The following is a 23,938-nucleotide window of genomic DNA, read 5'->3' on the forward strand; positions in this document are numbered from 1 at the left end:
GGCATGAAACACTAACCTGTTTTCCTATGATTAGGGGACTGTCCATCTGAGCTCAGAGGCCTGTGTTCCTCCTGGCTTCACATTGCCCTATTCAGAAGATGCAGGCAAATACCCTTCAGCTGGGACTGGGCAGACCAGCTGCGGATCTGGTTGTCACAGTCCAATCTTGGCACAAAGGGTCCTTATCATGGGTAAAAATGACCACCTGTTTGCTATGGAGTTTCTAGGAAACTCCGTGGCAACAACCAGCAGACTGGATCACCCTGTGCACCCCTTACTTTCCTCTGCTGACATGGAAATGAGTGAATGGTCATGTGGGTGCAGCCAGGTGCCCTGTTTCCACATTAGACATGGTGATAGGGATCTTCTTACTAGTGGCAATGGCAGAAGAAGGTAAGGGATACACAGCTGTAGTGGGTCTACCTGCCCATGCCAGAGCTAGCCCAGGAATTGACCTGGGTTGGGACCCGGGCCAGGATAGCATAGCTTGGCCTATGCTATCCTGGCCCATCTGCTCAGCCCCTATGTTACTCTCAGCTATATTTTCCACTAACAGGTCATTTTCTTTTCATTGGATTTGTGGCTGATATCCAGTCTTGTATATGAAAATAGTCTAAGATAATTAACCTGTTTGCAGAAATTTGATTTTTAAGGATTTCAAAACTTGAGATCCTATATGATTACATTTTGCACAACTGTAATTTTGTATTGTGATCTTATGAATTGCCCCATAAACATTTTGTGCCAAGGCAGATAGGTTTGTATTACATATAGATTTTCACTTTACCATTGGTAATTGCTAAGATGTCAGTTATAGGGTCTGTAACTTGCCTAGAAACCATCACTTTATCATTACAGATGTCTTTGTTCACTCAGTGGAAAAGGCACTTTGAATGTATTCACTGTTTTTATAACTCATCATTACTAGGCTTCATGATTGGACTCTATCTACAGCTATGTAATAGAATACCTGTACTGGAATACCATAAATTTATAAGTGCATCAGTTTCTTAGTGCACCCAGCAAAAATTTTAATTGTAGGAATATTACCATTGAGTCATTTAATATTGAAAATGATTGTGCAAATTATAAAATACATTGCCTTAGAGATAATAATAATACTAATAATACTAATAATAAATATTAATAAGTGATTTCTCATTATGTTTTATGCCATTCATCTGATGATTATATATATTACAGAGCAATTCTTTACATGTTTATGAGGAAGAAAATCCCAATGAATTTAATAGGGCTTATTCTCAGCCAAGTGGGTATAGAATTGCAGCCTTTAGATGCAATCCTATGCATATTACCTGGACGTAAGACCCATTATGAGTATTATTTCTTTGTAGTCATGTATACAAATGTACCGTTAGTGTCTTGCATCTCAGGTGACCTTTATTTTGACAAACATGTAGAAATATATCACTAGCTCTTATACTGTAGAGAAACGGACAGATGCTGAATTTTGAACAATGCTGAATAAGGCTGGGGCACTTTTTAAACAGATGCCGTTGATAATGTGAAAATGGGTAGGTTATTTTTTATTTAGATGAAAGTGCAATTGGTAGAAGAGCATAATGCAGATTTAATTTATACACTGCCTTTCAATTTTTTAAAAAAAATGATAAACATGTTATCGGTGTATAGCAGTGTTGAAAGTTGTGTGTCCTTATTTTACTTTTGGTCTTTTAGTTTCCAGTGTGTTGTCTTTTTGGTTTTGTTTTATTGCTTTTTCTTTAATTTTGCTTACCAGAGCCAAAGCCTTAGTAGAAGAACAGCGCCTTTTGTTCCTAGGGTTCAGGTAAAGGCTTCATCTGCCTGACAGAAACTAAAAGTTGTGTTTTTCTCTTCTTTTGTTTGTCTTGGAAAATGCATAGTAGGAAAACGTCACACTTTGATCCGTTTTCCCATTTTAATTTTTTTAATATGTTGCTTCAGACCATATTAACAAAATTCATATTGTCTTGTGATCAGCTTGAAAATTATTGCATGGAGATTAGAATACTAAAAATTTAAAGAGACAACTAGTTTTAGCATTGCTTTTTATCTGTATCTAATTAAACAAAAACAGATTTCAACAGTGATAATTACTTTATGTTTCTCATAATGCATACCCTGAACTAGTAATAGGGGACCTTGTGTTTTTGATGTTAGGACTCATTATATCAAGGTTGGTGTCTCTTTAAATAATTCATTTTCATTACTTAACACTTCCTTTTTTGCATTTTCCAAATGACAGTAGTTCCTTCAGTAGAAGATGGGCAAATCAATTTGTACCTTGTCTAAGAAATTTGTCCTATGATTATGTTAGTTAGTTCAAATTCTGAAACCACATTTTTTTTTAAAAAAATGATGCCTAGCACCGACTACATTCTACAGTCTTATCTGGGTACAAGTTGTTTGCCTTTTTTCATTAGGAATCCTTTAAGGTACTGTAGATTAACCCAACTGTAGGTTGTAAGAATGTCATAATGCTTATCTTGCTTTGCTGCATGCTTTCCTTTTTTATTTTTTGTATGGAGAACATTACTTGCTTTTGTTGTATAATATATTTGTGGAAATGGTTGTTTTTTGTATAAATGCTCTTTATGTTTATCCTTTTTATACTGTGTTATGGTTTAAGAAAATCTGAAGTGGAACATTTCAGGTTATAAAGGTGTTTTTTTTCTTACTATGTGGAAATGAGAACACTTGTTACTATAAGACAAAACTTCATGAAATATGTCACAAAGAATAACTAGTATACAGGTAGTCTATATGCATAGCCTATTGACCTCGCTTGTTTGGCTAGCATCAAATTTTATAATGTTTTGACCATTTATTTTGCCACTAAAATGAAAAAAAAAATTACTTCAGGATGAAAATAAGGGTTGTTGATAATATTACATAGCAGAGGTTTTAGAAATGTATGTCCTGTGGACATTTTAAAGATGGGAAAATAAGCAGTGATCTTAAAGCTCTTGATATATATTAACTATCTGAAAACCTTTTTTACCTGAAAAAAAGCCCTTGATTTTAGCTAATTTAGTACCAATATCATTAGAGTGACTTGAGACTACAGTTAATCAGAGTGCTGTAAAAAGAAAACTATCAGTTGTGAATCAAGACATGCCTTTTTTGTTCACATATATAATCAGTTTTAATATACAATACTACTGTATAAGTACTTAGTGTGTGAAGGGTTAATCCTATTGAAAGCATGAGAATTTGCATTTGAGTAGATATCTCTTGTATTGCACTGCAAGTGGATCAAAACAACTTAAAATTATTGTAGCAATACTTGCATGTTGGAAATTAGAGTAACCAGGATTACCCTAGATGGTTGTGGAGAGTTTTCGCTTGATGATGTGACACTTTTTCCAGCGAGTGTAGGGAAACAATTCACACCCATGCTACCATCAAAAACAGCAGGTGTTTGTACAAAGCAAATGATATTTCCTCTTCAATCTTGCATTATTTACTAGTAGCATATATAGAAAACCACACCACTGTATGATAGTCTAAATTTCTAATTCCTCTCTTATTTTTTGTATAGAGAATTGTTGGGAATCATAATGGTTAAGCTAAGATAACAAAATATTTGTTAGATCTCTGCATGAATTATAAGATATAACATATTTAGAGAAGAACTAACCATAAAACTTTAAATAAAAAGGTCCAAAACATACTGCAGAAATAATGCAGTTTGATACTTTTTTAACTGCCCTGGATCAATGCTAGGGAATTCTGGGAATTGTAGTTTTGTGAGACATTTAGCCATCTCTGTCAGAGACATCTAGTGCCACAATAAACTACAATCCCCAGATTCTCTAGCATTCAGCCAGGGCAGTTAAAGTGGTCTCTAACCGGTTTATTTCTGCAGTGTGTTTTGGACCAAAGTTAAATGATGCAAGTGGTTGCCATATTGTTTTAAGTAATAGGTTGAAGCAGTTAGATACTAACCATATACTTGCATGCAGAACTTGTCAATTGAAGTACAGGTACTTCAATAGTTCAGGTACAATAATGGGAATAGATATATAGTGCCCACAACCTTATTTCATAGCTTTTTACATTATCATATAATATTCAGTATAGGGAGCAGTTATTATTTATGAACTCACATTGTTTAAAGCAGAGTAAATAACCTCAGTGAGGCTGTATCTAGTTTCCCCACAGAACCCACCATGGGCTGTAGCACCCTCCAGAACTGAAACTGGAAGTGTTCAATAATCCTCTTTTGTTATTCTAAAAATACAGTTTGGAGAATTTGGGCATGGGGAGGTGCTCCTTTTTTAAAGGAATAATGCTGCTCCTTGAGGTTTCTAAGAGTGACGGTACTCTTTTTTCCTGAACTAAAAATACATTTAAAAAACAAACAAATGGGAAGGTTCAGGAGGCTGGTGTGAGCTGCATGTGGCCCAGGAGCCAGATGTTGCCCATCCCTCGCCTGCAGCATAATAGGAAATCTGAAAATCCAACACAACACGTCAGAAGTAAACAATCCAATGTATTTCTCTGTAAAAAGGATAGTGTTTAGACAGATCGTCCATACAATGCTCATTTCATTACAATTATTGTATCATATCCTACCATTTTGCACCTTAGCATCACAAATCAGAATGATACAATTTATCTCCATTGCAGTAGCAAAAGGGCCACATGGCTAAAGCCTAAAAACTACATTTATTGAAAGATTACCAGTATTGTGAAAGAAATGGCTGATTGATATATATTTTCTCATTACAGATAAAACTGTGGTATGACAAGGTTGGTCATCAATTGATAGTCACAATATTGGGAGCAAAGGATCTTCCTTCAAGGGAAGATGGGAGGCCAAGAAATCCCTATGTTAAAATTTACTTTCTTCCTGACAGAAGGTAGGATGAAGGAAAGTCTTGACTATTTTAGCAGAAGTTAATACCATTGTTCTATTAGTAGTGTTTGATAACTAATATTGTTCATAATGACCCAGTAGGTATTGCTAGAACAGGTGTGTGTGTGTGTGTGTGTGTGTGTGAAAGAAGTAGTGCAAGAATGAGCAGAACATTGTGTCAGAATATAGTTGTAAATAGTATCAAAATTGTATTAAATATTGAAGTATTGAAGTTGTAGAAGCAATGAGAAATGAATTATTGTCATTGCCTTCTCTGAATCTTTTAACCAGGAGGAAATAAATAAATAACATTACACATTCTAATATTCACATTACCCTTGTTTTGAGCTGTTTTCTGACAAAGAAGGAATTTTGGCTGTGTGCTTGTGACAACCCTCACAGGACTACGGAGCAATCATGAACGCACGCGCGTGCGCGCATACACACACACACACATATTTGTAATCTTCAAATTATTTACCTGTGGATACTAAGAATTAAAAATTACTGGATTCTTCAAGGTCATAGTTTCTCTTATGAATAGCAGAGAAACAGCAGCTTTCAGAACAAAGCTCTGTTTCTTTTTTGTGATCTCTCTGACTCACACATAATAGGATTTAGCTGCATCTCTACAGACTATTTAGAACTTTTTAGAACTGAGCCAGACAGTTTTCATGGGAATTCCATCCCCTTTTATTACACATGTTGGTGCTTATTCATTCCTATTGCTTCCTTTTTCTATGCCACTGAGTTAGCAATATTCTGGAACAGTCCCATCTTATTTTCCATTTCTCAATCTTTGGAACTTTTATTATCCTCTGTAAATATTTGTTTTCTTGTATATGCTTAATTATTATTATTATTATTATTATTATTATTATTATTATTATTATTCAAAATGTATATACAGATTATTGATTGTGCCACTTTGTACGTTACTGACATGTAAATTCTCAGTATTGGAAAAAGCTAGGCATTATGTGCTCAGAGATCTAGTACAGATAGTGAATGCCAAGAAGATCTTGACAATCCATTTTCACTGTCTGACCTTTTTAAAGTGTTTTTTCTTCTTCTTCCTGATTGGTATTATCCTCAGTACCAAAGGCAAAAGCCTCCTGCACCCATCTTGGCATGGAAGCACTAGTACTAAGAAGGTTCAGTATCTTACATGACATTCAGAGGGAGAGATTATAGATATAAACTTCAAAAATGTTACTCAAAGTTTTGGCCCATTATGCTTCTAATTATAATTTTGATTATGTTCATTGATGTGGTTGTTATCCCCATTCTTGGTCCCAAGATTATTCACCTTGATAATTATTACCAATGCTTCTCCCTGCCCAAGCATTCTGCTTGTCAACCAGTATGTTAGATCACAATCTTTTATATGGCCTATACCAAGTGGGGAGCGCTACAGGTTGCTCAAGTACTACAAGGCCACAGTTTTGTTTGGTTTTTGTTTTGATTTTTAAAAGAAGAAGAAAGAGGAAAGCTGGCTTGTTGGAAAAGAAAGGAGAACAGCAGAGAATTTTTAAAAATAGATGGAGAGAAGGAAAGAAATAATGTTTATACTCTTGAGCTGTAGTCCTGTGCAGGATGAAAAGGGGAAGGCCCCAGTAAATAAGAATAGGTTGTTTTTTTCTGGGTAAAAGGAGCAAAGTGTACATGGAGCAAAAGTCTGTAAGGGAAAAAGAAATGGATCTGCAGCTGCTAGCCCCCCTCCCCAATTGATGAGCCATCCCCTGCCCACCTAAAGAAAAGGGTGCACTGATTTATGGCACAGTTGGAGCAAACTGTGCTGTGGGGGTGTATACTGCTGAGTTTTGCCACAGGTTTTTGAGCTCATTCAGGGTGAAAGGAGACCTGGGAGGATTATGGACTACAAAAAAAGGCTTGGCCCACATGCTACCTGCAGGCCTCACTCTCTCCATCCCTGGTGTAGACAGCCTCCAGGGAATTGAGGTAGACCTTACCAATGCTATCCTGAATTCAGTGATTCCAGTATGAAACTTGCCTTTTGAGGTATGAAACTTGCCCCTTGACAGAAAGACTGTACAATTTTTGTCATATGTGCTCCCAGTCATTTCAATACTGAAAAATTCTGTATACTGCCAACCAACAATTTCAGATTGTGCCTACCAGGCTTCTAAACACAACTTCAAATTAACCACTATATCTAAGTATATCTTTTCAGACTATGGCAGTAGTACTTTTTGCTGCCTGTGCATACTGATTTTCCAGACTAACACAGCTATGTCATTGAATTGGTTGCAAATGTTTAGTATCTAGTAGTGGTCTCAATGTTTGTGTTCCTGGAAATCTTGACTGGCTACGATTAATGACTCCTTGTCTTGCCCCATTTTGGCTTTGGTTATCTGGACTACAGGCTTCAAGTAACAACTTCTGAACTCACTGAGACTTTGAGGTCATGCAGACCGGCAACTTGGAGTAGTCTCCGGCTGCTCCAGTGCTGAATGGTCCCTGATTGGCACGGGACTGCAGTGACCGCATGGGCTCAGTCCTGATCCAGGCTGCTAACGCAGTCTCCAATTATGCCACCAGCAGGAGGGCCTTTTTACCACTTCTTTTTGTGGCTGCTCTTCCACGTTGGAGCACTCTTGACATGCTGCCTTCATGGCTTCCGGTCATGTGCATGCCCCACCCCTCAAGTTGCCAGAAGCCGCTTTTTCTGCCTGTCTATTTTGGGCACTTGTCCCTACACCCCCTGCATATTCTTGGATTAACCATGAATAGTGGCGTCACTAGGCTTGGTGTCATCTGGTGCAGTAACTTATGGTGTAACAGCCCCCCCCCCCATTGACCTCATAAATCATAATTTCCATATACCACTGAATATAATGCTAATAGTTGTGGCATAAACAACTTGCAAAATTAAAATTATACCTTCAAATTTCAATATCATAAGGACATCCTAAATGTATTTGCATATACATAGTGAAGATTTGGTTAAAATTTGATGTTTTTAAAGAAAATTTTAAAAGAATATTTTTTTAAAAAATGCAATATTTTAATTTTGTTTTAAAATTAAGTTTTTGAAATTTGAAATTTTAATTTTAAAAAATTCTGGGGCCTCTCCTTTCTCCTCCCACTGAGCTTCACCCCACTCCCACCATGTCTTAAAGCATTTTAAAGGGAAGCAGGTGAATGCCACAGCCTGATGTAAACCCCCCCCTTAGGGTGTCACCTGGTGTGGTCCACCACCACCCTCCTCATCATCCATGACCATGCATGACCTGGACTGGATCAACTTCCCTGTAGCTGCTTCTCTTTGGATAAGGCATCCCACTACCTCTTAGGATAATCAGGCTCTTTGAACACTTTCTGCCTGTTGGCATAGGGCAATTGTTAGGTGGATTTTTAACTAGTTGATGAACCCAAATAAACAAATAAGTAAAGCTCACCAATTGTTCTTCATCATACTGGAGAGAAATGGTAGTGCATCTACTTGCCATGCAAGTGGCATTCTTGTTTGCCATAATCTCTGAGAAGGCTAATTTTTACTTTATGAGTCTACCCCCCCCCTTTGTCTTTTTTGTCTTCCATAAGGCCAAAGTGGTTCTTGGTTTTGGCATATTCTATTTAAATCTGTCTTCAGGCATGATAATGTGATAGAGGTTGTTTTGTTGCCCCAGTAGATGACCTATGTGGGATGTTTCCCTGTTGCTTCAGCTGGACCTTATAGCCTTTCGATACTATCAACCAGTGTATCAGAAATTCATACGTAAAGGACATTCAGCTGTTGACATGCTGAGATGCTAAAAAAGTCCAAAACTTATTTGGAAAAGTTTAAATATATCAAATTAGGTATATTAATCCTGAAGCAGAATTATGATTTTTTAAAAGATGGTAGTAATTTCTGCAGCAACTAATGATATTGCAGAAAGATCACTGTTGATAGCTTAACAGTCCAGTAGGTCAGTGCAAACCCACTACCTGAGACTGAGGAACTCATTCGATCCTTGTTTAAGCATTTCCAGAAGTAAGTTAAGTTGAGGGCCTCCATTCAAAAGAAGAAACTTAAGGCTGCAATTACCCCAGTAATGGATATCAACTGATTTCCCTTTCTTCAGGCTTTTTTGAGCAACTGCAACTGATATGGATATACATATATGTGCAGATACAGAGCAGCAGAAAACAGAAGCTGAAACGTGTTTCTATGAGGCTTTCATATTTCTGGGTTTTTAGTTGTGTGTGTGTATGTTCAATGACACTGGCATTCCAAGGGCACTATATAACAAAAAAGTAAAAACATAATAATAATAATAATAATAATAATAATAATAATAATAATAATTTGAAACAGTAGCACTAGAAAAATTATTGGAAACAGTAATAGTATTAAAGAGCATTCAGATGAACAGGAAGAAAAGTCTGAAATAACCAGAGCCAAATGATTATTAAAAGCCTGGAGAAAAAAGTATTTTGCTGCCTTCCAGTTGCATGTACTTTGAAGAACTGTTGAAGAAGAAAGAGAGAATAATTACAGATGGGGATGACTACATATCCAACATTGCTTCTCCTTCCACTATGAAATAATTCTGAAAGAACCAAAATTCATGTACTTTGAAATTATAATATGTTTCTTTTTTTAGAATTTTCACAGGAATTGCCTTTTCTTTTAAGATAGGCAGCGCAGAGGTTTTCTTTTAATTACTCCTACTGTTTCCTTTCAAGTTTAAAGTAAAAGCAGCTTGTTCTATTGAATTAGTTTTTGTCTGACAGAAAAGCAGTCTCTTTTAGCCCTTTCTCTCTGAGGAATAAACTTAGTAGGCAAAAATATATCTCTTTCATATGGAAAAATAACCTGCTAGAGATAAAGTGCGATTAAACAGCTCAAGCATTTAATTAGGTAAGGATGTGAAGCTCTGACTAAACAAATTTTATGGAGAAACTTGTCCAGTATATTCTGATCCAGTTCTCATAAATAAACCTTTGGCATTTATAAAAGTTATTAACACCATTGACAAAAACGACAGATTCTGGAGGAACACAACTAACAGAAAAAGAGTCAGACTAAGTAATAATTCTTAGGGATAGCCATATTATTCTAATGCAGCAGAAACAGCAAAGTCTTGTGGAATCTTAAATGATTGAAAGGACATTTTTTTTTGTCATAAGCTTCCATGGGTTGTAGCCCATGTCATCAGATTCAGGAAGTGTTATTTAAGTTGGTAGCATTATATGCACATGCTTGAATGGGATAGTTGCATATAGTGAGTCAGAGAGAAGCAAAATACAAAAATACAGTCAGCTCACTATATCCACGGATTTTTTATATCCATGAATTCAAGCATCCACAGTTTGAAAATATTTTAAAAATATATAAATTCTCCAAAGCATTAAAATGACGCACACCTCCAAAGTGGCCTGAAGCCACCCCAAAGCGGTGCTCCAGTCCTTTGGATTGGAGCAAAAAAGAGCTGGGTAAAAAGGAGCCGAGTAAACCAGCTCCTGGTGATGTGACTTGGGTCCTATGGCCATAGCCTACTTTGGGAATGTGCTCTCTGGTTGGCGTGGTCTCAATCCACTTTTGGCCGGAGCAGGCTTGGGATGCTCATTCCTATCTGTCTGCTCTGGCCCTGTTAGAAGTGTTTGGGATCCTTCCATATTTCTTCTCAGTTTGCTCATTTAGCATTTCTCACAAAAAGGTCTCTGGTTTTAAACTTTGAAAATGTCCAACATTGAATGAATTTGAGTCCAATATTTCTGTGCTTCAAAACATGTAATAAAAAGTTCCTATGTATACATTTCCAACATTTATTTGAGCTATTTTAAAACATTTTTGATAACCTGTTTGATGTTAAATACCTTCTGTAAATCAACTTACAACTTTCCCCCCTAAAATCATAAAAGTAGACTTCAAACAATTTCACTTTTATCTGTTCTCCTGCTGTTTCAAACATTAACAGCAGTTTATACATTTTAGCAATCAAATGTTCATCATTTGTACATAATTGACTTTTAAACTCAGATTTAATTATTTTAAACCATTGTTTTTTTAAAAAAAACTATTTTAAATCTTCCAAACAATTGCCTATAAGCGAACCAGTTTAGTACATGTCCTTCAAACTCCAATTCTCTCCATTTCAATCTAAATTGACTATTTTCTTTTATCAGCAAGTTTTTGTATATAACCTTTATATATAGTTCTTTCTTTAAAAACAACAACAATATTTCCATGGGTGAACAGCAAAGAGCTATCTTTGAACAAAATCTGTATCTATTCAGAATCCATATTAATGTTTGTCTCACATAGAGATTATTAAAACTTGACTCAGCTTTAGCTTTGTTGTACCAGAAATAATGATGAAACCCCAAATTCAAAACTGAACTCTCTATGTAGCAACCTTTCATTTGTTAAATTAATCACTCTTTCAACCATTCCAAACAACATACAAAATAATAAGCTCTCAAATCTGGTAAACCTAAACCTCCATATTTCCCCCATCTTGTAATATCTTATATCTTGCTCTAGATCTCTTGCCAAACAAAGAACAACAAATCCTTCTGCCACTGTTTAAATGGTACATCACTTAGTAGTTTTGTAGATAGAGTGAATCAAAACATCACTTTGGGTGAAACATTCATTTTAATTGTAGATATGCTACCCAATAATGACAAATTTAATTTTTCCATTCATGCAAATCATTTTTAAAATTTCATTACATATTTTAACATAATTGTTTCTGAATAAATTTGAATTTTTATTTGAAACATAAATTTCCAAATATTTAGCCTTTTTCACAAGCTGAAAGCCAAGTTTTTCCTACAAAGTCTTTGGTTCCATCATAGTCATATTCGAAATCATGATTGACCATAAAACCTGACAGATTATTCCTTCAAAATTTAGTTCAATTCCTGCTTTCCAAAGGATATCCTCCCCATATATAAAAAATAAAAAATTACTAAGGGGCAAAACAGACTGACCCTTTTGTGCTGCCTTCAGGACAGTGTGAGAATGTGGAGTTTACATGCCACATGCTCCCAAGCTACCTGGCCATTTACACGGGCCCCAGCTTCCACTCCAGTTTATACGCTGCACACTGCCAGAGTGTTTGAAGCTGGCTTCTGGCTATGGTGGGGTGGGAAAGCTGGCTTTTTGCCCCTCCCACAAAAGGAATCTCTGGCTCTTTACAGACGAAATACGGTGGTCTGCCGGCGCTGCTCTTTGCTGTGCGAGGGAGCCACTGCGTGCAAACCGCGCGACTCCCTCGCGCAGAAAAAAGGAGCTCCAAAATGGAGCTCCTTCTCATGGCGTGGCTATAATGCCGCGAAGCGCCTCTGGAGCACTCATGACGTCATAGCCGCCATAACACGTGCGGACGCACAGCGTCCTGTATGTAAAAATGGCGGCGCGCGGAGCACGTGTTAGCGTTAGGGAGATGCGGAAGCACCGCACCTCCCTAACCCTAGTACGCGCTCTGCGCGTACTTTAATGGCGGTGTGTAACCCGCCATAGAATCATAAAATCATAGAGTTGGAAGAGACCACAAGGAGCAGCCCCAGTCCGTCTTTAGAAGGGGCGGCTGGAATCTGCCAGTTTCACCCCTAAGTCTTCAACAAAAGTTTTTTAGTTTGAAATTGTTGACTTTTTCACACCTTTTACAATGAGCCAGTGCCATACGCGGGATCATTATAGGCGGCTTCCAGCTTACACGGAAGCTGCCAGGAGGTTGGGAGAATGGCGCGTGTGCTAGTGGCACACGCGTACAGCTACGCAGTATGCACACACACCATTATATGTAATGGGGCTTGAGCATATGCACTTTTTGCCTTATCTGGGGGAGGGGGGTCTGGAACGGATCCCCATGTAAGGCAAGGGCAGTCTGTATTTTCTTATCAGATTTAATTGCTTTATTCAAAACAGTTAGTGGAGACAATACTTATTCTCTGGGTGTTGTAGTCATTGACATCTGTGACCTCATGGAGATCTCCACTATTATGTATCTTACCTGCTTTAAAAGAGTCCAAAAATAAATAAGTATTGAATACACAAATCTCCTAGTCTTGGTGGTTTTATAAAGCTTTTGAAAAAGAGCTTGCTGCATTACATTACATGTGTACATGGGTCTTTTAAATGCAGTCATAAAAGGCAAAGTAATTCTCAACTTCTCCCAACTCACTAGAGTAGCTTTGATACATAAACAACAACAACAACAATAATAATAATAATAGGTTTTATTTATATACCGCCCAATCACTGGGAATCCGAGCGGTTTACAATAGAGGGGATAACAGACAGTTCCCTGCCCACAGGCTTAAAATCTAAAAGACATGACACAAAAGGAGAAGGGAATGGTGAGGGGGGGAGGGAATCAGGTCCAGCAATTCTTCTCTCCCTCTGAGGCCTGGACCAAGGCAGATGGACCGGAGGGAGGGCTCTTCTTCTTCAGGCTAGCCCCTGATGGAACTGGGCCAGCCTTCTCTCTCCCTCAGAGGGCCTAACGATGCAGTTAGGGAGGGAGGAGCCTCTTTCTTCAGGCTAGCCCCTGATGGTATGGGCCAGCCTTCTCTTCTCCCTAGAGGCCGAACGAGACAGTTAGGGAGGGAGGAGCCTCTTTCTTCAGGCTAGCCCTGATGGTCCTGGGGCCAGCCTTCTCTCTCCCTCCAGAGGCCGAACGATGGACAGTTAGGGGGGTGGGAGGGAGGAGGCTCTTTTCTTCAGGCTAGCCCCTGATGGTATGGCCAGCCTCTCTTCCCTCAGAGGCGAACGATGACAGTTAGGGAGGGAGGAGCCTCTTTCTTCAGGCTAGCCCCTGATGGTACGGGCCACCTTCTCTCTCCCTAAGAGGCCGAAAGATGACAGGTAGGGAGGGAGGAGCCTCTTCTTCATCGGCTCATGATGGTACTGGGCCAGCCTTCTCTCTCCCTCAGAGGCCGAAGATGACATTTAGGGAGGGAGGAGCCTCTTTTCTTCAGGCTGCCTCCTGATGGTACTGGGGCCAGCCTCTCTCTCCTCTCAGAGGCCTAACGATGACAGTTTAGGGAGGGAGGAGCCTCTTTCTTTCAGGCTAGCCCCTGATGGTTACTGGGCCAGCCCTTCTCTCTCCCCAGAGGCCGAAAGATGACATGGAGGGGGAGAGAGCCCCTTTTCTTCCGGCTCGGCTCCTTCTGGTACTGGTCAGCCTTCTCTCTCCCTCAGAGGCCGAAAGATGACAGTTAGGGAGGAGGAGCCTCTTCTTCAGGCTAGCCCCTGATGGTACTTGGCCAGCCCTTCTCTCCTCCCTCAGAGGCCGAAAGATGACAGTTAGAGGAGGGAGGAGCCTCTGTCTTCAGGCAGCCCTGATGGTACTGGCCAGCCTTCTCTCTCCCTCAGAGGCCGGACGATGACAGTTAGGAGGGAGGAGCCTCTTTCTTCAGGCCGGCCCCTGATGGTACTGGGCCAGCCTTCTCTCTCCTCCAGAGGCCGAAAGATGACAGTTAGGGAGGGAGGAGCCCTTTCTTCAGGCTAGCCCCTGATGGTACTGGGCCAGCCTTCTCTCTCCCTCAGAGGCCGAAGAGACAGTTAGGGAGGAGGAGCCTCTTTCTTCGGCTTTTGGCTCCTGATGGTACTGGGCCAGCCTCTCTCTCCCTCAGAGCCGACCGATGACAGTTAGGGAGGGAGGAGCCTCTTTCTTCAGGCTAGCCCCTGATGGTACTTGGGCCAGCCTTCTCTCTCCTCAGAGGCCGAAAGATGACAGTTAGGGAGGGGAGCCTCCTTTCTTCAGGCTAGCCCCTGTGGTACTGGGCCAGCCTTCTTCTCCCTCAGAGGCCGAAGATGACAGTTAGGGAGGGAGGAGCCTCTTTCTTCAGGCTGCCCCTGATGGACTGGGCCAGCCTTCTCTCTCCCTCAGAGGCCGAACGATGACAGTTAGGGAGGGAGGAGCCTCTTTCTTCAGCTAGCCCCTGATGGTACGGGCCAGCCTCTCTCTCCCTCAGAGGCCGAAAGTGGACAGTTGGGAGGAGGAGCCTCTTTCTTCAGGCTGGCTCCTGATGGTACTGGGGCCAGCTTCTCTCTCCCTCAGAGGCCGAAAGATGACATTAGGGAGGGAGGAGCCCTCTTTCTTCAGGCTGCCCCTGATGGTACTGGCGCCGCCTTCTCTCTCCCTCAGGGCCGAAAGATGACAGGGAGGGAGGAGCCTCTTTCTTCAGGCTGGCTCCTGATGGTACTGGGTCAGCCTTCTCTCTCCCTCAGAGGCGCGAAAGATGACAGTTAGGAGGGAGGGAGGCCTCTTTCTTCAGGCTAGCCCTGATGGTACTGGGCCAGCCTTCTCTCTCCCTCAGAGGCCGAAAGATGACAGTTGGGAGGGAGGAGCCTTTCTTCAGCCGGCCTCTGATGGTACTGGGCCAGCCTTCTCTCTCCTCAGAGGCCGGACGATGACAGTTAGGAGGGAGGAGCCTCTTTCTTCAGGCCGGCCCCTGATGGTACTGGGTCCAGCCTTCTCTCTCCTAGAGTCCGAAAGATGACGTTAGGGAGGGAGGAGCCTCTTTCTTCAGGCTAGCCCTGATGGTACTGGGCCAGTCTCTCTCCCTCGAGGCCGAAAGATGACAGTTAGGGAGGGAGGAGCCTCTTTCTTCAGGCTGGCTCCTGTGGTACTGGGCCAGCCTTCTCTCTCCCTCAGACCGAACGATGACAGTTAGGGAGGGGGAGCCTCTTTCTTCAGGCTAGCCCTGATGGTACTGGGCCGCCTTCTCTTCTCCCTCAGAGGCCGAAAGATGACAGTTAGGGAGGGAGGAGCCTCTTTTCTTCAGGCTAGCCCCCTGTGGTACTGGGCCAGCCTTCTCTTCTCCTCGAGGCCGAAAGATGACAGTTAGGGAGTGAGGAGCCTCTTCTTCAGGCTGGCTCCTGATGGTACTGGGCCAGCCTTCTCCTCTCCCTCAGAGGCCGAACGATGACGAGGGAGGGAGAGCCCTTTCTTCAGGCTAGCCCCTGATGGTACTGGGCAGCCTTCTCTCTCCCTCAGAGGCCGAAAGATGACAGTTATGGAGGGAGGAGCCTCTTTCTTCAGGCTAGCCCCTGATGGTACTGGGCCAGCCTTCTCTCTCCCTCCAGAGGCCGAAAGATGACAGTTAGGGAGGAGGAGCCTTTCTTCAGGCTAGCCCCTGATGGTACTGGGCCATCCTTCTCTCTCCCTCAGAGGCCGAAAGATGACAGTTAGGAGGGAGGAGCCTCTGTCTTCAGGCCGGCCTCTGTGGTACTGGGCCAGCCTTCTCTCTCCCTCAGAGGCCGGCGATGTGACAGTAGGAGGGAGGGAGGCCTCTTTTTCAGGCCGGCCCTGTGGTACTGGGCCAGCCTTCTCTCTCCTCCAGGAGGCCGAAAGATGACAGTTAGGGAGGGGAGGAGCCTCTTCTTCAGGGTAGCCCCTGATGGTACTGGGGCCAGCCTCTCTCTCCCTCAGAGGCGAAAGATGAAGGGAGGGAGTACCGACTTTCTTCAGGCTGCTCCTGATGGTACTGGGGTCAGCCTTCTTCTCCCTCAGAGGCCGAAGATGACAGTCAGTTAGTGAGGGAGGAGCCTCTTTCTTCAGGCTAGCCCCTGATGGTACTGGGCCAGCTTTCTCTTCTCCTCAGAGGCCGAAAGATGACAGTTAGGGAGGGAGGGCCTCTGTCTTCAGGCCGGCCTCTGATGGTACTGGGCCAGCCTTCTCTCTCCCTCAGAGGCCGGACGATGACATTTGGGAGGGAGGGCCTCTTTCTTCAAGGCGGCCCTGATGGTACTGGGTCAGCCTTCTCTCTCCTCACGAGGCCGAAAGATGACAGTTAGGGAGGGAGGGCCTCTTTCTTCCGGCTAGCCCCTGATGGTATGGGCCAGCCTTCTCTCCCATCAGAGGCCGAAAGATGACAGTTAGGGAGGGAGGAGCCTCTTCTTCAGGCTGGCCTGCTGGTACTGTGCCCCGCCTTTCTCCTCCCTTCAGGCCCAACGATGACAGTTATGGAGGGAGAGGAGCCTCTTTCTTCAGGCTTGCCCCTGATGGTATGGGCCAGCCTTCTCTCTCCTCAAGGCCGAAAGTGGCCAGTTAGGGAGGGAGGAGCTCTTTCTTCAGGGCTAGCCCTGATGGTACTGGGCCAGCCTTCTCTCTCCCTCAGAGGCCGAAAGAATGACAGTTAGATGGAGGCGCCTCTTTCTTTAGGCTGGCTCCTGATGGTACTGGGCTCAGCCTTCTCTCTCCCCCCAGAGGGCCGAAACTATGACAGTTAGGGAGGGAGGAGCCTCTTCTTCAGGCTAGCCCCTGATGGTACTGGGCCAGCCTTCTCTCTCCCTCGAGGCCGAAAGATGACAGTTAGGGAGGGAGGAGCCTCTTTCTTCAGGCAGCCCCTGATGGTACTGGGCCGCCTTCCTCTTCCCTCAGAGGCGAAAGATGACAGTATGGGAGGGAGGAGCCTCTTTCTTCAGGCTAGCCCTGATGTTACGGGCCAGCCTTCTCTCTCCCTCAGAAGGCCGAAAGATACAGTTAGGGAGGGAGGAGCCTCTGTCTTCAGGCCGGCCTCTGATGACTGGGCCAGCCTCCATCTCCCTCAGAGGCCGGACGATGACAGTTTAGGAGGGAGGAGCCTCTTTCTTCAGGCCGGCCCCTGATGGTACTGGGTCAGCCTTCCCTCCCAGAGGCGCGAAAGATGACAGTTAGGGAGGGAGGAGCCTCTTTCTTCAGGCTAGCCCCTGTGGTACGGGTCAGCCTTCTCTCTCCCTCAGGGCCGAAAGATGACAGTTAGGGAGGGAGGACGACTTGTCTTCAGGCGGCTCTGATGGTACTGGGCCAGCCTTCTCTCTCCCAAGAGGCCGAACGATGACAGTTAGGGAGGGAGGAGCCTCTTTCTTCAGGCGGCCCATGATTGGTATGGGCCAGCCTTCTCTCTACCCCGAGGCCGACGATGACAGTAGGGAGGGAGAGCCTCTGTCTTAGGCTAGCCCTGATGGTTACATGGGCCCAGCCTTCTCCTCCCTCATAAACAATGTTGTCTGAGACATGCTTACTGTCCCATTATAACCATTAACCAGGACATAAAGTTGTTAATGAGATAATTAATTAAGAATTAATTAATAATATGGCCAGATCTACATATGCAATGAGACATGCAGGTTATGAATACTGGACAAAAGTGTTACACCTTAATAAAACTGTGCAATGTATTAATACATCACAGTAAAATACCAAATTCCAGTTTTTTCTTGTGTTTTTTGTGACAACTGCTAAGGACTTTCTGTAGTCTGATGGGATTTCTTTTTGAGGTCTGTGAACTACAGGTATGGATCTGAAATAGTGGCGTTGTTATGGAAACAGTTGGCAGAGAAATTTTCACAAATCACAGATTTCTGAGTCCATGAAGTTCAGTAAAATATCTGGGAAGCATCATTAGCTGATAAGTAATTCTTAATTACACATCACTACTGCATATGATTTACAAAAATTGAGAGTGGGCAGTAAATATGACCTGTGCAATAGAATTGCAGTTTATTTTAAATGACTAAAATATGTACGTATTGCAAATCTAATTACATTGTTTCCACCTGTCCAGAGGGCTAACAAGTGACCTTGTATACAAGGGTAAAAGATAATTGTTAGTTTCATACAGAAGGCAAAGAATCTAGATTCACTAATACCATAGTTAATTTCAATAAACAAAATAAGCAAGTTTAATATTCTTATGAAATGTTATGCGTCCTTTCTTTTCAGACAGCTGACAAGAATAGAAATATGCACAGGAAGGATGTAATTGCTTGCCATTTTGTTACTGGACATGAGAGACTTATGAAATAGAGGTCTTCAATTGAAGGCTATATAATTTTAATATATGCAAGTCCATTCCTTAGGAACTCTTTAAGACACTGAAAATTATCTGAACAAATTGTTTGCAATTCCAGCCAATAAACACTGTTTTTAAAACTACTCATTTTTATCATGAATAAATGGGTTTCCAGTTCAAAACTGCAAAGACCATGATCCCCTTGGTTAAAGTTCAGCTTATTTCAAATTTTATTTGTATGTGTATAGCAACGTTTGCATTTTTTCCTTTCCCCAACTGATTCCATTCAGTTATAAGATTTTACTTTGTGATTACTGTGTTTTGTAATTCTAATTTTAATTATTTTTAAAAGGAACTAAATGGCGAAAGGAGGCCATTACTATTATTCCCTGGGTTTTGGAAGTGTTCAGATTACTTTTAAAGTAACTTTCTAAGCACTAACTTGCTTTAATTCAGTCAATAGCCACTGTTATGGAGTGATAACTTTCTCTACCTTTACATTTTAATTTCCTCTGGTCCCACTGCTATAAACCCACCAGCTATTCTACAGTGCCTTGCAGGATCATTAGCACAGCTCTTGATTTTTCCACTTTGTTGTGTTCAACCTGAATTTAAATGAATGTAATTGTACTCGTTCCACTTGATGTGCATAAGATATCCAGTATTGTGAAGGTGCAAAATAATTTTACTGTATTGCAAAAGTTAGGTACTGTAATATACTCATTGTAAGTCAAAAAATTTAGGCAAAAATTGACCCAAAACAGCTGTGTCGACTTTGCAAAGGTTCGATACATCATCCCCCGAAACCTCTTCCCAGCTGGGATGCATCCAATGGGAACAACCACTGAAAAGGCAAGGAAGGCGATCAATCGCTACTGCAGCCCTCCTCCCAGCCAGGCTTGCCTCTTTAGTCTGCCCTTTGACTTATCCATGGGTAAGTGAAGATCACACAATTTTGGGCCCCAAAAGTTGATCTGACTCATACATGAAGAACTGATAATCAAGATATGGTAACAAAAAAAGCTTTGAAATAAAAACTGAAGGAGATACCTTTTGCAACTTGATGAAAATTAGCGGATTTTGTTGTACCGTAAGTATCTTGGCCTGAAAGCTGAAGCAAGTAATAAATCTGTATTACTCCTTAGGGGGCGAAAATATTTTCTTCGTCTTACGATGGAATAACCATAGGAATTAATCCAAAGGACGGCACAACTGATTCTTGTAACCTAGACTTGTTTCTAAAAAAGCATCCCACATGCCCATATGGCAGTCATTTTTGAATATGGAATTCTGTTTGCAGTTAGCACAAGATTCTCTTCAGAAAATTTGACATTAGGTATTCCTAAAGAGATGTTTGGAACTGGTATGTTATACTAAATTATAATTTCAATCATGATGATGTAGATAAATTTAGCATACAGTGGTACCTCGGGATCGAAATAAACGGTTACGAAATTTTCGGGATAAGAAAAAAATCCCATAGGAAATCATTGTTCCGGGTTAACGAATGTTTTTTCGGGATACGAAAAAATTTTTGGTGTTTTTTCGGCTTTTCGCAACGAAAACGCGGCTTTTTCACCACATTAGCGCCTATGGAAATTCGGTTAAGAAGCTTTTCGGGTTTAGAAAGAGGCGGGAATTAATTTCGTAACCCGAGGCACCACTGTATAAGGTTTATGTTTACGTATGAAAGTGAGTTGTGAATATTATTTTGTAGACTATGCTTATGTGCAGAGACACAAACAGAAATGTTCCTGAATTCAAGCTCTAACCAGATAACTGTTCTTTTATGCAACCTATATTCAATAGAATAGCAACATTTTTACTTTATATATCTCAATTACAGTGATAAGAACAAAAGAAGAACGAAAACAGTAAAGAAAACTTTGGAACCAAAATGGAACCAAACATTCATTTATTCTCCAGTTCATCGGAGGGAATTTAGAGAACGAATGTTGGAAATTACTCTTTGGGACCAAGCTCGAGTTCGTGAGGAAGAAAGTGAATTTTTGGGAGAGGTATTCCATGTTATTTGACTGTTTACAATGAACTGATTTTTAAACTCACTATTTAAGAAAGCTGAGTTAGTAAAATACTGGTTTAAAAGGGCATTCAGAAACATATTCCATTCGGTACTATACTTCACATCATAACTAATATCCATAAGTGTTGATAATAGATTCTCCATAATTTATCCCACTTGACCACTGTGCAATCTTAACTTAAAGGTACACCAGTTTAGGGATTCAGGATTTGGAACAGGCACAGGGTTTTTCTGCCAGTGTACTTCTTTCTGGGTGCTATGAGGCCAACTATAATTGAATATTGAAAACACAATTGCACTTTACATCTCTCTATCTCCCCCCCCCCCCCCTCCCTCTCTCTCTCTCTCTCACACACACACAACAGTTCAAATTATATATTAAATTTGGCGTAAGGTCAAGTCAGATCTTCCGGAAGGAGCAATCCCCAGCAGCTCTGGCCGCAATTGCTCTGGGACCATGGTGACTGGATGGCCTACTCCCAAAGCAGGCCATTGCTGCAATCCCAAATGGGCCACTGACAGGAGCGGATTAAATCCACTCCTTTTGCTTACAGCTTCAGGCTCCATTCGGCAGCTTTGGAGCAGCTTCTGGTTGCTTCAGGGGGCTTGCAAATTCTGAGAGCATTTGAACAAGGGTGTTGTGTTTTAAAAACACAAAGGCTGTATCAACCAAGATAGTAGTATTTGTAGGGATGGACAAACATACGATAGAAATAATAATCCAGCAGGAGTTATAAACAGAGAAGGTTAAGAAGGCTGGCCTCTCTCACAAGGTTGTTGTATTGAAGCTAAAGTAGGGGAGAAGGAATCATATATGCTTCCTTGAGCTCACTGGACAAAAGAGAGATATAAATATAACTAACAAAAATAATTTTAAAAACTGATGCCTGTGGAGCAAGTGGTATTCTCCAGTATTGTGTGTTGCAAAATATAATGGATAAACGTGAATTAAATCTGACATATGATAGTCATACATATGCATGTCATCCATTTTTTTTCTGTTCAAACCAAGAATTCAATATATGGAGATGCCAGGTGCCAAAATATAAATTCCTGTTCCCTCTTCTTTAAAACTATAACCTTTTAGAGAAACATTTTAGTGATCCAGATTAAGTCATTTTGCCTTCATTAAGAGAACCATATGGTTGTTAACTATTTTGGTAGACAACGCAAAGTCTGGGAGTGAAGCTTTACATTAATATTTCAAGGAAACATTGTATGCTCACATTTTAAAGCAAACCACTCAAAAACATTCAAGCAGAAGGCATTCCCAACCTCTCACTAGAGAAGAGAGGGAGGCAGCGGAGAACGTTTCCTTCTGCCACATAAAATTTGGAAGTTAAAATTTTGACTTGCATGGAAAGTTTTCTCAAGGCATAGAGAGATGAGAGGAACATAAGAGCAGTTTAGAAACAGACAATAGAACATCTGTTATTGAGAGTGGGAGAAGCAAAGCTCTGGAGTTATTGGCATCAACAGTTCTTTTTTCTCTTTCTCAGAACATGAAGTTCTAAGCTCAGTTTTCTTTCTGAGCCAGACAATTTCTTGGGAACATGTCACTCCATTTGTAATTGAATGAACATTATAAGCTGGAGAATATGGTGTTCTAAATCAGGAAAATGTGCACATGGGCAACATCAGTAATCTTATTCTTAAATTGGTGGAAGCTGAGGATAGGTTACATTAACTCTTTGTAACAAGCTGTCAGTATTATAAGGCATTGTTCCTGTAGTGATTTCTAATAGGCTTTTGCTATGAAGCCAGTTGACTTTGAATGCTAGAAATATATGAATATAACATAGGATATACTTTATAGTTTACAACTTTTAGTACAAATTATCTTTTGCACTTTAATACATCTATTTGATTCCCATTTTAGATTCTAATTGAATTAGAGACAGCATTGCTAGATGATGAGCCTCACTGGTACAAACTTCAGACGCATGATGTCTCTTCATTGCCACTTCCCCATCCTTCCCCATATTTGCCACGCCGACAACTTCATGGAGAGAGTCCCACACGAAGGTTGCAAAGTAGGTTATTCAGTTTACTAATGGCGTGTTAATTTTGTGTGGAATAAAATGAAATGTTTTCTTTTGGATGCAAACACTCAGAAAAGCTGGTATCTATAATTTATTAAGTGATAATTTTACTATTTTAACTCAACTTATTAGGTATTTTGGAAATGTTGTATAATTCTGTCTTCTGTTTGCTTCTTTTTCATATCCACTGATATCATGTATGGATAAGGATGAATTTTGAACTGCAGTCATTTTAATTTGCTGCATCTTACAGTCTTTACAACAGTTCATAATAATAGTTGCCCTACACAAAAATATGAAGGAAAATAGAATGCCGCAAATCACAATGTGCTGATCTTTGATTATCTTGGCTAAGCTATTACTGATGATAATACTAGCATGCAGTTTTTGTAAATGAAACCTGGTTTTATTTAAGATTCCTCTATTTCCTTTCTTTTTCTTTTCTTTTTAGTTTCTCCACTGAAATACTTCCAGTATTGTTATACTTTTAACATTTAAACATATGTGTAGTTGTAAATATGACCTTTAACTTGTTAAATATTGAACTTTTAAAATTTCATTTAAAGTACAGTATTGTCCAATTTTTAATTTTCACTAATCTATAGCAGTATCTCTTTGGATGCATTATAATGTTTAGAAACTTGAAACCAAACCAAAATAAAATGATATATAAAATACTAATAAAAGTATATTACTAAATCCCACCAGAAATATAGTCTAATCCTGTTTACTGAAACCCATAAAAACAGAATGGGTTTGTTCTCACTTTCAGAATGTGCTTGGTCTTCAGTATTACAGAATCCTATTTGTTGGTTCAGGTTTCTTGATCACTGTGTAATACTGGTTTAAATCCAATTATTAATCCCCGCAGGAGTAGATCCACTAAATCAATGGTACTTTCATACATGTTGCCATTAAATCAATCAATGCAACACTAATTAGACTAACTATTAGTTTTAGGCCATTGTGTTTATTTTCTTAAAATGTTAATATGTCCCCCTTCCACTTATAAGGGCATCCAAAGCAAATTTGATGTATGAATGGAATTGTCCATATTTCAATGAAGTATGGTAACCCTTGGATATGAAAATCTAAAATTTTCTGCATTACCCATTGGTGCAAGGATGACTGGGAGTTGGATAGAGGAAGTGACCACTCAACCTTCTTGTTAGTATTCTGCAGACTAGAGATGCATTCTGACCACCCTACAGTTGTCCAGACTCTACAAATAAAGTTGGCAACTACCAA

The 23,938-nt window shown here is 40.8% G+C and overlaps 1 protein-coding gene across 6 annotated transcripts in view; it reads left to right on the forward strand.

The window, feature by feature from the left end:
- The window catches only part of RIMS2 (regulating synaptic membrane exocytosis 2), a 464,483-nt gene that overhangs the window by 250,415 nt on the left and 190,130 nt on the right, over window positions 1–23,938 (forward strand). For 5 of the 6 annotated variants that reach the window (XM_042462971.1, XM_042462968.1, XM_042462970.1 and 2 more), the window contains 3 exons: window positions 4,735–4,865; window positions 20,451–20,622; window positions 22,528–22,681. In XM_042462971.1, coding sequence (XP_042318905.1) covers window positions 4,735–4,865; window positions 20,451–20,622; window positions 22,528–22,681 — 457 coding nt within the window. Of the gene's footprint in view, window positions 1–1,759; window positions 1,808–4,734; window positions 4,866–20,450; window positions 20,623–22,527; window positions 22,682–23,938 lie in introns of all 6 variants that reach the window. The other variant, XM_042462972.1, reaches the window with a different exon arrangement.

The sequence above is a fragment of the Sceloporus undulatus genome, chromosome 4 (assembly GCF_019175285.1).
Source record: "Sceloporus undulatus isolate JIND9_A2432 ecotype Alabama chromosome 4, SceUnd_v1.1, whole genome shotgun sequence".
Taxonomy (NCBI): Eukaryota; Metazoa; Chordata; class Lepidosauria; order Squamata; family Phrynosomatidae; genus Sceloporus; species Sceloporus undulatus.